This window comes from Chinchilla lanigera, unplaced genomic scaffold, assembly GCF_000276665.1.
Source record: "Chinchilla lanigera isolate Chin_1 unplaced genomic scaffold, ChiLan1.0 scaffold00001, whole genome shotgun sequence".
In the NCBI taxonomy this organism is placed as follows: Eukaryota; Metazoa; Chordata; class Mammalia; order Rodentia; family Chinchillidae; genus Chinchilla; species Chinchilla lanigera.
Window position 1 is genome coordinate 19,923,604 of NW_004955402.1, and position 14,156 is coordinate 19,937,759.

At 43.5% G+C, this 14,156-nt stretch overlaps 1 protein-coding gene across 2 annotated transcripts in view; it reads right to left on the reverse strand.

Moving 5' to 3' along the window:
* The window catches only part of Klhl14 (kelch-like family member 14), a 91,520-nt gene extending 82,349 nt beyond the window's left edge, over positions 1-9,171 (reverse strand). The window contains exons 1-2 of one of the 2 annotated variants that reach the window (XM_005372758.1): positions 8,486-9,171; positions 5,625-6,614 (exon numbers count right to left, since the gene is read on the reverse strand). In XM_005372758.1, the coding sequence (XP_005372815.1) occupies positions 5,625-6,571 (947 nt within the window). In that variant the 5' untranslated portion in view covers positions 6,572-6,614; positions 8,486-9,171. Of the gene's footprint in view, positions 1-5,624; positions 6,615-8,244 lie in introns of both variants that reach the window. The other variant, XM_005372757.1, reaches the window with a different exon arrangement.
* Between the last annotated feature and the right edge of the window lie 4,985 nt (positions 9,172-14,156).

The window sequence follows — 14,156 nt, forward strand, 5'->3', positions numbered from 1 at the left end:
TAGCACATTGAAAAAAAGAGCAACTTATTCATGGTTTTTTAAATTACTATTTAGCTTCCTGGGATCACTACTAAAACTCTTAACTCACTGTAGAAATTTCAAATTTTAACTTGGCATGGTAAAATCATTTAGATTTGAATTACATTCAAACGGAAGAAAGGAAACTAAATGGATTTTTTTTCTATACAATAACGTCAAAGTTTTTGTCTGTCTTATTGCTGCATTCCATATGTCCAGAACGGGTTGGCAAACCATGACCCACCAAATAAATGTTGCCCAATTCCTATTTTCAAACAGCTCAAAACCTAGAATGGTTTTTAAATGGTTGAAAATTATCAAAAGAAGAATAATTTTCATGATATGTGTAAAGTATATGAAGTCTCAGCGCCTTGAATGAGGGTCGATTGTATCACACTCATGCCCACTCCTCAGCACGCTGGCTGTGGGCGTTTTTATACTAGAAGAAGAGTGAGAGAGTTGCAATGGAGATCTTGTGACCACAATGCCTAATAAATCACTATATATCTTTTATAGAAAAAAAAATTGCCAACCCCTGGCAATTTCCCTAAATTCTTTTAAAGTCAGATACATTGTTATTTGACCACCACAACTTTTTCTCCAAAAAGGAAGTCCACATATAACACTAAGGTCAATCTCCACCTCGCCTAGCAAAGATGAAGCAACACAGTGTATAAGAATGCACTCAGCGCCCTGCTGCCTAGGCTTAACAGTGTAGTCATGGGCACGATGCTTAACTTCTCTGTGCATCTGTCATTTTGTTTCATTTGTAAAAGAAGGGTAATGTGGTTATTCCTTAGGGCTATTATAAGGATGTTAAAAAAAAAGGTTGTAAAGTGCTTAGAGTATCATCTGGCATATAGTAGCTGTTGCAAATAAGGTGACACAGTTTTTACTGTAGTTTTAAGAAAACTCAAACACTTAGAAATTAACTGAGTTAATGAGTAAGCCCCAACGTGTTCATAAATAGGAAAAAATATAACCGTGAAATAAGATTTTAAAATGTTCGCTTTTGTCAAAAAGTCATCTATGCCAATAAAGTGCATTAATATCTACTCTAATTGCCTTTTGATTGTAGGATATAACTGTTTGGCTCCCGTACTTATGATATAATTTTGTAATCAATGATCTTGTTTTAGGTAATAAACAAATTGTATTCTGAATGGTTGAGTAATTTCTGATACAAAATCTAACTACCTAACAACTTCTAATCTGAGGGTATCAAATTGATATAAAGGCAAGTAACAATTAAGAGAATGCATGGATACAAAATTAGTTTGCTTTGTTAAGGTTACTATTCAGTTCTTAGGAAGAGAGCCAATAGAAAATATTGTCCTATATTTAAAGAGACACTCTCTAAGCACCAAAGCCAGGGATCAAACCCGTGCATTAAGAAATCTTATGGCCGGGGCTGGGGATTTAGCTCAGCGGCAAAGCGCCTGCCTGGCAAGCGCAAGGTCGTGAGTTCGGTTCCCGGTACCGGAGAAAAACCAAAAAAAAAAAAAAAAAACAAAAAACAAAAAAGAAATCTTATGGCCCTTTAATCATCCCAAAACCTTTTAGCAAATAAATGATTTTAAATGGGTTTTAACATTAATTTATGTAAAAATTTAAAATACAGTATGCTTTTATAGAAAATGAAATCTTCATATGGTAGCCTCCTAGCTACAAAATATAATTTCTTTAAACTACATTTCCTTATAGAATTCTATGTAGGCCTGGATAGTGGTGGTTAAATGTTTAAAAAAATCATTTTCATGAATGTTTTTCTGCTACAGGTGTTTTCCTGGAGAAGGTCCAGTGGATTTTTGTTCTGTGCACTACTTAGATTGAATAATGTTTTGGTGAAGCGTATCACTTAATCTTTCCTATTTAGTAATTTTAATTTATTCAACTTTTAGTAAGCATTTAACTGCCGCATTATGTTTGTGAGGTACAGTGAAAAATGTAAACAAAAGTTACTCATCTCCAGCTTGATGTAGTTGGGACAATTATTAAATTGTGCATTGAAATGCACAAAATAGATATAAAGGAAACTTTTTGTGTTACTTAAGGTAAATTAGATAACTAAGTCTTTTATACTTAAGTTACTAACATCCAAGTCTATATTCTAAGACTATAGCTTACAATACAGATCTTCAGTTACTTTTTAATGTATTAAGGATTGCATATTAAATTATCTTATTAAATTACAATTTCATGCTATGGAAGACTTTAATACTGTTTTATAGAAACTTAAAAAAATTAACTTACTTCCTTTCCAAATTGTGTTCCTTATAACAAAAAGAAAATAGTCAAGAAATGACTTCAAACTATTTTAATTTTGCCTCAAGTCCTGTAATCTTTTTAAAAGTTCAAAAAAATTAATTTGCAGGTGAAATTATCTATCTATTGGTCTGTCTGTCTGTCTATCTATCTAGATATAAATGGACATATTGAGGGTACAGTGTAATATTTTGTTATACATATACATTATAGAATAATTAAATCAAGATAGTCAATATATCAGTCACCTAATCTACATATCAGTTTTTGTTTTTGATGGTGAGAATGTTTAAAATCTAACATTTTAGTGATTTTGAAATATATTATTAACAGCTATGATCACTATGTTGTGTAATTGATCAATAAAACTTATTCCTTCTAACTGAAACTTTAATCCTTTGTCAAGTCTTGCAATGTTAAATTACTTATGTATGTATTTGAATACAAGGTGACAGGTCTCTTATTTTATTTTATTTATTGTCTTAATTTTGTTAGAATATGAATCTGAGTGCAAATTCAGTAGCTAGAGCAAAATTTAAATTGATTCGAATATTTGCATAAGGATCTTAAATTTGGGATGCTTTATTCTTCCAGAATATAAAACTTCAAAGTGATTTAATAATCTTTACAATCATGTTTAAATTATTGTTAGTATAGCAATATTTTTTCTCTCTGTGGATAGCATATATTCTTAAACAAGTGGATGTTTTTGAAGTTATTTGCTTATATTTTGTACTCACTCCAACAGACTGGTCAATTTTAGTTTCCAGTCTCCTTCTTTGAATTTGAGGAATGTTTTCGTATTTAGACTTTAAAAACTACAGGTGGATAAAAAGTAATAAGCACAATGTCCATCCACTCAATTGTCTTCAGTAAGTGATGTAATCTCAAAAGCAATAAGCTACTACATTTATCCTCTTGTTAAACTCATGTAAAGCTGGGAAAACATTTTTATATGATGCTGATGCTATAATAAATGGGTTCATTTAATACTATTGATTTGCAACTTGAAGTATTTTTTCTACATTAAAGTTAAGATTTGGATGGTTAGTTTTGTATTATTCCTGTGAAATAAAATTAGAATAATGTGATTAGTCCCTAAAATTTGAAATGGTACAGTTGCTAATAATGTAACAAAATCTAAATGATATTAACTTTGAAATTAACAATAGGTTCCCATGAACTAGTTTATTTTCTATATCTTCTTTTGAAGGAAAATACAGTTTTCTTCCTACCACAGAAGTATCAGATTCCTGCAGCATCCATGACACTTGTAAGCATTCAGTGGTCAGACACCACTACATATCCTTCAAATGATGTGGGCCAGTGAAGCTGGAAGGTGTCGTCACGGAGCCAGGCAGCCTGGTTTCTCAGGCATCCACCAGGACAGAGCCAGCAGGCCCCAGCTAGTGTGCTGAATCCAGAGGCAGGTAGGAAATAGATTTTGCATTTTGAAAGTCTACTCTCCTAACATTGAATCCTGGGACATACAGCTAAAGGTGGATTGAGGGTCCCAGAAATTATTTATTGCTTTATATATTTATACAGCTCATCTGCCCAAATTATTCTTAGAACAAATCAAATCTTAATTTCATTATCCCTCTGGGATTCTGAATTTATACTATATTATATATTTTTTTAAAAAATACAAAAAAACAAGTCTGTTCAGGATTATAACTGTGTAGTCTGAATCCTTGTATGATGGCTGTATGATAGACTATATGATAAATGTTAAACGCAGTATACTTGTAGGTGCTTTAAAAGTGATAAAAATGAAAACAACAGAATGTTAATCACCAATGCCCACTGGTGGGTAATAATAGCCATCACACTGAGCTTGTTATTTTGATCTTTGGGCACACTGAAAAACTTAAAAACTAAAAACACATTTCATGCCTTGTTCTTAACTTGGACTCTTGTGCTAAAGGTTCAAGTACGAGTGGATTTGGGATTCTGGATCCTGCTGTTGTCTTATAGTCATCTTCTGAGACCACAAGACATTAGTTCTGTCTCATAGATATTAGAAAAATCAACTTGTGAGATTCTTTATACTTCCTGCTGACCTCACCCTAACACTAGTGGCGCCTCAACAACTGTAGATAGTATCTTCCATTCCTCAAAACTTCAGTTACCTAGGTCTGGTGGAAACATAATGAAAAAAATCCTGCAACTTTTTCATTGAATTCCATAAAGCCATGCAAAGTAGATTTAGGCACCAGCCTGCATGAGAATCTGCCATGACAAATTTTAAAGCACCTACTTTCTTCGTGTACCACTTTGGCTGCTTAGGCTGAAGTAGCCTAGCATCTGGATTCATGATGCTTTATCATCAGAAACTGAGCGGATACTGTTTCTCTTTTCCAAAGAGAGAAAGAAACCTTTTGCTAGGGCTCATTAAAAAGGATTTAAAAATTGGAGCCAATAAAACGCAACTGTCAATTCCTATAGTCTTTTCATCTCAGCAGCATTTTAAAAGGGTATCATTTCTTTCTCCCTTTTGACATGAGATCCTATGTGCAACACATATATAGACAATTCTAAATGGCAACACCAGCATCAACAACTCTGTAACTCCTTTGTGACTAAGAGAGGGGCTCCCAAACCAACAGGAGACCCCCCCTCCCAATTTTCAACTGCACTCATCTCTGAGATGGAAATGAATGGAAACATTCACCCTACCGCCCTGAAACCTTTTACTCTGCTCTCTCTTGAAAAGTGAAAAGGAAAGGCTCTCTGCAAGATGGAAAAGTTCATGTGGTCACAGTATGCCAGCATTTCCAACTGAGACCCTGGAGTTTCAACCTCCAAAGGGAGTCAGCCTCAATCAAGAGAAAAAGCAAAACAAACAAACAACAAACCCAACTTGAGTGTGTGCTGGACTAGGACTGCTCTCCTCTGCCAGCATCCTCTGGGCACTTCTGCTGGCCCAAGACAGAAGAGAGGAAGGGTAGGGTCTTATTATAGAATCCTTTTCCTTAAGCAAGTCCACCTTGAGACTTTGGAAGGAGGGCTAGGGCGGAGAGGCTTCCAAAGCTGCACTTCTCAGGTCTTTGGCCTTTGGCCCCACCTGCCTGCCAATTTCAGTCTGAGCCCACAGCTCTTGGCCTGTGGAGAAGCTAGGCTTCTTCCTGTCCAGAGATGCTGTTAGGCCGGTTCCCTATTGACCGTTCAGGGACTCTGAAATCAACTTTTCTCCATGTCGTCTGAATTGTTGCTGTTTGTTTTCAGCCTGTGGGAGCCTCCTGCCCAGCCCAACCTTCTCCCCGCTCCCTGCGTCCTCCCCTCCCTCCGGCCTCTCGGTCTCCCCCCCCCACCCCGCCCTCCTCTTTGTTGTCTCCTACCTGCTGGCCAGGCTCTGCCTGCAGTGCTGCCTGAAGGGCATCAGGTGGTAGTTCATGGCGTCCAGCAGCAGCTTCTGGCAAACAGGGTCGGTGCGCATGAAATCCACTGACTGGACCCGCTCCACCAGCTCTGGGGCCGGGATGAGCGCGAAGCGGAGGCGCTTCATGAGGTCGGGCGCGTACTGCATGCGGGTCTCGCGGTCGTGCTCCAGCCACAGCACGGACATCTGGAAGAGCGCCAGCTCCGACTCCACGGGGGGCGGCAGCGAGTCCAGCAGGGCGCGCATCTCCTCGAAGTTGAGGAGCAGCACATCCTCCACCAGGTACTTGTTGGCCAGCTTCTTGGTCTCCTCCAGGCCGTGCAGCGCGGCTATCTTACACACCTGCTTGTAGTTCTGCACCGAGATCTGGTCGTTGAGGAACTGCACGCAGAGCTTGGTGACCTGGGGGATGTGCAGGATCTTGCTGACCGACAGCACCTCCTCCACCGTGTCCAGGGAGAGGGTCACGTTGGCCGTGTAGAGGTACTCGAGCACCAGGCGCAGCCCAATGGACGAGCAGCCCTGCAGCACCAGGTTGTTGATGGCCCGGGGACTGGTCAGCAGCTTGTCGTCGGGGGAGGAGGAAGGAGTCCCGGGCTCCTCCTGCGGCGGCGGCGGCTGCTGGGTGGACTGCGGCTGCGATGTGGGCTGCTGCTGGTCCTTGGGGGCCCCCAGGCCGTCCTGGCCGCCGACCCCTCCCCCGAGAGGCGGGTGGCTGGAGAAGAGCGATCGGAAGTACTGCGAGCAGGAGGCCAGCACGGCCTTGTGGCAGTGGAACTGCTGGCCCTGAGCCGTCAGGGTCACGTCGCAAAACAGCTGCTTCCTCCACAGCAGGTTGAGGCCGTGCAGCAGGTTGTCGCTGTGGCTGGGGTCGAAGGTGGAGGTCCTGTCCCCGGATCTGGACATGGCGAGCAGACTCAGCGCACCTGGCTTTAAACCCTCCTCCAACCTGGCAGACGGGTGGGGGAGGGAGGGAGCAGGGTGGCGGAGGGGTGGGGTGTGGTCGGTGCGGTGGGGAAGGGTGCGAAGGGGAGGGGAGGGCGAAGAACAACAATCAAGGCTCGGCTCGGCCCCTCCCGGCGCTCTGGGGACCCCGACCCCAGCGGATCCGCGGTCTGGGGTCCGGCGCCCTTCTGCTCCCTGCGCCCTGCTGCACTCTTGCCCCTCACTTTCCTAAAACCTCCCCGGCTCGACCCTTGGCAGCGACGACGGCAAAGTGGAGGCTGAGGCCGAGACACCCCGTGAGCTCCTGTCCATGCCGGGCCAGAGGAAGGGGAAGGCCGGGAGTCGGGGCGCCCCGAGAGCGCAGAGGCGACCGACGGCGGTTCCGGCTCAACTCTTGCTGGAAGCTGTGCGTTTTGTAGTTGGCCCAGTTTTTTTTTTTGGGGGGGTGGCTGGTAGGAAAGGGGGCCAGACAGGCGTGCAAGTGGGGGGATTCTTGGCTCTCCGAAAGCGGGAACCCCTCCGGTTATCCTTGCTGCCCCGAGAAAGTCCTAGGCTAATAGTCTGAGGTAGGAGATAAAGCCCTTTCTTCTCCCGGGCAAGTGCAGCGGAGCGCGGTGAGGAAGCTCAGTGGACTCGCAGAGGCGGGAGCTGTCCTTATCAATTCTAGCTCATTTCCCTCGCCCGGCGCTGCCCGCTTCCCCGCTTCGCGAACTCCAGGCTTCCCCGTCACCGCTCAGTTTTGCTAATTTTCCAGAGACGCCTTTAGACCCGGCAGGAGCTCCATGCACCCCGCCTCACCCCTGGGTCCCAGTCCACTCCCCTCCCGCAGCGCCCGGCGCGGAAGTTCGGACCCCGTCTCCCCGCCAGCGCGGGGCGCCCCGAGGGCGGTGGGGGAAGCGGGGCCACGCGGGCGGGTGCAGCGCCCGAGCCGCGGCCGGGAGGAATTCGCGTGCACGGCCCTCCCTCCCGGGCTGCGGGCGCCGTCGCCTGAACTCCGGCAACTGCGCGAAGTTCAAGTTGGAAGGCAGTGCTGGGGGAGGGGTGGGGTGCCCGACGGGCCGGGCCGGGGCGCGGAACAGAGAGGGTCTCGGCGGCTCGCCACCCCGCAGGCGGCGCGCGGCCGGCAGCCGCGGCTCCCCTCCGAGCCCCGGGGTCCAGCTCCCCAGGGCCCCCACGCTCGGAGACCCCCACTCCCCGGCCCTGGAACTACTTCTGCGAAGTCGGAGCCGCCCGCATCCCGGGGAGGAGGGCGGGGTGGGGGAGGCGAGGCGAGATCCACCCGCCGGGTCCTTAACCTGTGATTGCACCTTCCAGGACGGAACGGGAGGGACCCCTGTCCGCATCCCGCGGCCGGCCCGGGAGAGCCACCGCCGCCGCCCGGCTCCGAGGACCCCGCCGGACCGGCCCCTGCCTTCCTCCCTCTGCGGCTCACTCTGCCCTGCCTGCCGCCGGTCCCGGATGGCCGGCTTCCCATTTCTGCCGGACCGGCTCCTCTCGACTCACTTTACCATCCCGTGCCAGGTGGACTCAACCTCCCTCGCGCTCCCTCCCCCGGCGGCGCCCCCACCCCGCCCCCCAAGCTCCGGCTTGCCGGAAACATCTCAGAGTCTCCCTGGAAGTGGCCCTGGTCGTACCTCTCTCGCGCTCTCCCCGCTTCGTTGTCTCGCCCCCCCACCCCGTCTTCTCCAATTCTCCTTCCTTCTTGTTCTCCTTTGCCTCCCACTCTCCTGCCTATTTCTTGCCATAGGAGTTTTATTCTTTATAAGCCTTTGCCACATAACTGCCCCTCACCCCTTTCAAAGACTCCCTACCCCCTCCAAGAACCCAAAAGACAACAAAAATACACCCAAGGCAGACACAAGGCCAGAAACTTACCTGCTGTCAACCAGCTGCAAAGTCAAGGCTCACTTAAGCTCCCCCCAAAAATCAATTGTCCTTCCTTTTAAGAGGTTTGCTCTCTCCTTGGGAGGTGGGGGGGAAACACCTTCTGGTTCCCAACTCCAGGCAGTCACTCTTTACAATTTATTTTGTCGTACATCATTTGATCACCATGAATTAGCAACAGCAAGAAAATGTAGGAGAGGGAGAAAAGAGAGAAAGAGAGAGGGAGAGAGAGAGGAGAGAGAGAGAGGGGGAGAGAGAGAGAGGGAGCAGAGCTTTCTGCAAGAGAAGAAGAAGAAAAAATGTACGTGTGACAAATTATGCTACCAAGAAACAACACATCATTATCCTTGGGCCTGGGGCTCAGTGAGTCGTAACGAGAGTAATAGGAAATCCACGGTTGGGGAGAGAAACGGTCGTGCTTGGCCAGTAGAGAGAGACCATACAGGGGGATGGATGCTGGAGAGACTCGCAAAATTATGGCTCAAGGCTATTGTAAAAATTGTCGAGCGTAAATGACTGCGATTTCAAACATCTTTGGAAGAAAGAAGGGGAAAAAGCGAGCCCCCCCTCCCTCCCTCTCCCTCTCTCTCCCTCTCTCTTCTCTTCTCTCTATAAAGAACCGTCAAGTTTTAGTGCGCATTGCTAATTAGTCAATTTCTCTCTGCCTTCACAGGCTGGCGACTTCGCTGCTGAGCTGAAACTGCTAATTTCTGTGACCAGCTTTTTTCTTAGCTGTGATCTGGATGAATGAGTAGCTGTCTCACAGAGATGACAAAAATAAACTCTAATCCCCCCCAAAATTTCCACTACATCTTTCTCATGCATAGATTTATGATCTTCAAGCGCTCTGTGCAATATGCAAACTTTTTTTTGTGTCTGTATATAAGCTGTTGTTTCCAGATTTCACTACATTGGTATGCTGCTTTTCCCTTCCACCCCCCTCCCCCCACACACTAGGAAATGCGGAAGCAGTCTGATCTCAAAGTGTGCTAAGATGCCACTTTATCCTGTCTTGGTATTTGGGGTTTGAGGGTATCTTGGAAGACACCGGCCCTTGCCTAAGAGGTGAGTGGCTAAGTATACAACCTGGGGGTGGGGGGAAGTAGCTCTGGTAGTCGGAAGCAAGGAGGACAGTCCTTGGCTTTGCATTTGTTTCCCTACCCTATCCAAGCTTCAGGGTCTTGTTTAGAAACATATTTTCTGTATCATTTTGCATGGTTTAAAAAAATCACCTTTGAAGTTCTCTGTCAGCTCTTCAACAGGGAGGAATTCGGAAATCACATTTTTCAATTTGGAAGATTATCATACTGTCAGATTTGTATTTCAATGACGAGTCTTGGATTTACAGGCGCTGGAATCAAGTGCCAGGAAGCCCAGCTGCAATTTTACGAAGGCAACCTTTCAACTTTGGAGTCCACCTGAAATAGAAGGGCAATCACAGTGCTCACACTTGTGACTCTGCTTAGCATGCGAAATGAACCTCAGCATGTTTCTGGGATTTTAGCTGTACCAGAGATTCATGTGCATTTTGGTAGAGAACATGTTCTCCAGACTTATCTCATGATGTATTATGCCCTTACATTTATAGCCCTGCATTTCAGTTGTCAATGGGGGTTGGAGGTGTCCAAGAAAGGGAGAAGAGAAAGCAGAAAAAGAAAGGTATGCCCTTGAATAAAACAAACATGAAAGAAAGCTGGACATGAGTTAGATTGAATTTTGTTTGCTATTAAATGTATGACTATGATTCACTGTAATTTACACGTGCTTTGATTAGTGAGCTTATTAAAATACACATCAGGTTACCCCCCAAAAGCTGTCTTTTTACCTTCCCCTTTGATTTGTAAGAGATGGAAAGACATCTGCTTATGAGGGGGGGAGCTGAAAATTCTGAGGTTCAGAAACAGGGATTTTCCCATCTAGAATGATACATTTTACATGCATATGGGATATTTATATTTAAGTAAGTAAAGAAGGATAAAGCTGAAGCATTCCCCCTCACAAAGGCCCTTTTCTGTCCAGGTCCTAGGTTATCAGGGAGAAAGGTTCCCTTATTCAGATGCTGTTGACATGCATATTCATGTTTATAGCAGAAAAGCCCCAATATGTAGTAAAATAAGAGAAAGCAGTTTGTTGTGTTTTTGTTTAGAGCAGGAGGAAGAAAGAATAGGTTATTCAGATCTTCTGATCCTACTATTTGCTTTTATTTTTACTTTTTCTTTTTTGAATCGTCTTATGGGGTCTTGAACAGCAAGACCATGACTATAAGATAATGTTTTTTTGGGGGTTCTGGATCATTAGCAATTAAAGCTATCAACTAAGAATGTGGAGTGCCATCAAATCCTCATACATACAAAGTACTATTTTTGCATTGTGTTCTTCATATTGATCTTTTATGAACTTCCTATGAAGTATTTGGAACTAAATCCAAAGCTCACTACTATAGTATTGATCACTTAACTTATTGTCATCTTTGCATTTTATCATAAAGAGTTAAACTATATTTTGTAGGCCTCAAAATATCTTAATTTTTAATTTCTTTTTTTACTGATGGAATATACTGGTCACTAATTACTAGGTTACTAGACTGATGCTCTTCACAAATATAAAAGCCATATTTTCAAAATTTTAATCACCATAATTTTAACGCTTATTTAACAAGTATGTGGAAAAGCAGGGCTGGAGGCTTGCAATTCTAAAGCAGATGTAGAAATGAAGCGAGTTTGTTTTCTTTTGCATTTAAAAGTTATCCTACTTGATAATACTTAACATTTCAGGGAAAGAAACTATAATTATGACTATCTTGTAAACAATTAGAAATAATATCGATAACAAAACAATCCCTTCGTAATCTGTGCATAAAGTAGCATATACATCATGTAAATCTCACACCTCCGATATTACATTGGCTCCAACTGAAATTATTGCAGAACTCACAAATGATATGATGCTATTTACTATAAATCCCGTTATGAAAGATTCAATTTACAGCAATCAGATGAGAGCTACTAAACGATTGTAAGTATTTGAATTTTATCCTACTTCACTGTTCAACGTACAGAAATTGCATCTGTGTGTTTGATCTGTCCTGCTGAGCACTATCAGCAGCTTGCATCTCTGCCACTATTGTTTTTAAAATGGCAGGAAGGACGTGACTAGTCAGGAGCACTCAGCAGGATGGATTTCACATGGCAGAAGAGAAGCCAGAATTGTCTTGGAGAAAAAAAAAACACAATCATGTAGTCATCTAATTCAAGCAGCCCTCGTACTTTGACAGAATTATCAAAATTATTCATCAGTGAATCTGCATTTAAACTATGTACGGGTGGAAAGATTCTGAAACTATCACCACCGAGCAGTCCAGTAGGGCTGCCATTAGCATGGAGCAGTCTGGTCAGCCTTCAAGATGGCAGAGATCCAGGCATATCAGTGGTTCCAGTTGCTCCTGACCATCTCGCTGGACTGGATGAACTGAAGATTATCTTTAGAGCAGCTCTAGAAGTGTTTTATGACTTAACTTAAAGGGCAGCCACGCTGAAACTTTATTTTCCTCACTCTTGACTTTTCTGATTCAGATTTGTGAGTTATCACTGAATTGTATAAACATCAGAGCCTGGCCCCCCTTGTGTTCCTTTTAGTTAGTAAATACTACTTACATGGGGCCTGACCTTTAAGACTGCTGTCATTGTGGAATGGATAGATAAAGGGATCATTCATTTTTATAGATGGAATAAAATTGAGTGAAGGACCGTATAGCTCTCTCCATGTCAGGGAGTGGCAAAACCCATACAATTTACAAGTTCCTAGTTTTTGCCGTGTTTTGAATCTTGGGCAGACAAGACTAGAGATATCACAAAGTTATATTATTAAAGCTTATTAAAAGAACAAAACCCTGAAGTAACAACAAAAGACAAGAAATTGTTCTATTGGCTAACAGGCAAAAGCTAAGGGTTTATTATTGCTCCGTGGTCCATTCCAACTTCTCCGCCTTGACCTCAGAGCATTTCAGTTTCCTAGGATGGCAGTGCTAGCTCTTCTGGGCAGGTCGTTGTGTTAGCTGTTCTCTGGACATGCCCGCTTGTACACGACAGCTGCTATGGCTAATCTTGCTTTTTTATGAGAGGTCTTGGTTTTCCACACAGAGAAACCTCATCTATCTCTCAAGATTAAGCTCGTATTTCCTTCTACTATGAAACTTTGGCAGGCAACTTTAAACAGGATCATAACTGCTTTTGCTCACTGAGCCTATTACTTGCATGGTGGACTCTATTCTAAGACCTTCAGAAGTTTCCTTAATTTGCTGACTAATCCTGTGGGAAAGGGTGGTAGATGGCACAAATGGCCCCAACTCTTCACCCTCCTGGCACTCACACCTCCATTAAATTGTGGCTTTTCTGATTTTTCCTGTTTAAAATGGAATTTACTCCTTAACTGTGAGCTGGCCGTATAACTTGCTTAGACCGTAGAACATGCCAGAAGTAGCTTTGTGCCGACTTGTGTCTAAACTTCAAGAGGCCTCATATTCTTCAATTCTGCCAAGTTCAACTCTTTTGGACCACTATTTCCAGCTGCCATGTGAAAAAGTCCACACTAGCTTGGTGAAGATAAGATGCCGCATGGACCACGCATTCTCCAGCTTACCAGGGAACTGAACTCTGATGTCTGAACAAGCTAAGCTGAAATAGGAGACCCAACATAGTCCAAATTACTTACCCACCCAGTCCTGAGCTAAATAAATGACTAGTTTCAAGTCATTAGTTTTTTTGGGGGGAGGGGGTGATTTGTACCTTAGTAAAATTAGCTGAAAAAGCAAGCTGCTATTATTATAATTTCACTGATGGGCAAATACACTACAGAGAAATCAGATAAAATAGTCAGAACCATACAGCTTTTTAAAAGTATAGTTGACACTGAGACTAAGAGCCTAAGTCCACAAAGTAGCCATTCTACCATACTGACGACTGCTTTCCATTAGCATTCATTCTTCATTCACTCACTCATTCATTCATTAAGTATCTATTAAGTATCTATTATATAACCAACAACACCCTAACTATTGAGGGTCCAATAACAAATCCAATTGCATCCTTGTCCTCAAGGGGCTAACATTCTAGTGAAGGAGACAGGCAGGTAAATTAGACATAGCAAGTGAATAATTACAATTGATAATTGCTCTAAGAACTGGATATATAAGGCGGTACTGGAGCAGAGAAACACAGACCCCTAGCTTCCTCATTGTACTTATTATCTGTAATACTCTTTTGACATTTATTGTTTACTGCTTTGTTAGTTGCTTATCTAAGGAAATCTATTTTGTTATTACAACTTGATTGTAAACTTCTAAGGGAGAAGGCATTCTGCTTGGTAAAAAATTCCCACGGTATGCAGCTCTGTACCTGGTTGGTAGTTGTTATTCAATAAGTTTGTCAATGGATAACTGAAACTTTCAAATTGATAGGGGAAACAACAGAAAGAATGGGGGTGCATTTCAGAATCAGAGACTGCTCTGGCCATTTGAGTAATGTGATGCTAGGCAACCCCGGATTATACTGAACTACTCTCTTACGATTAAGAAAATCTCGATGATCTTGTGAAATTATTGTTCATAGCACATAAAGAAGAGCTTGACGGGATCTTAGGGAGTACTTCTCAAATCCTGCCCTTA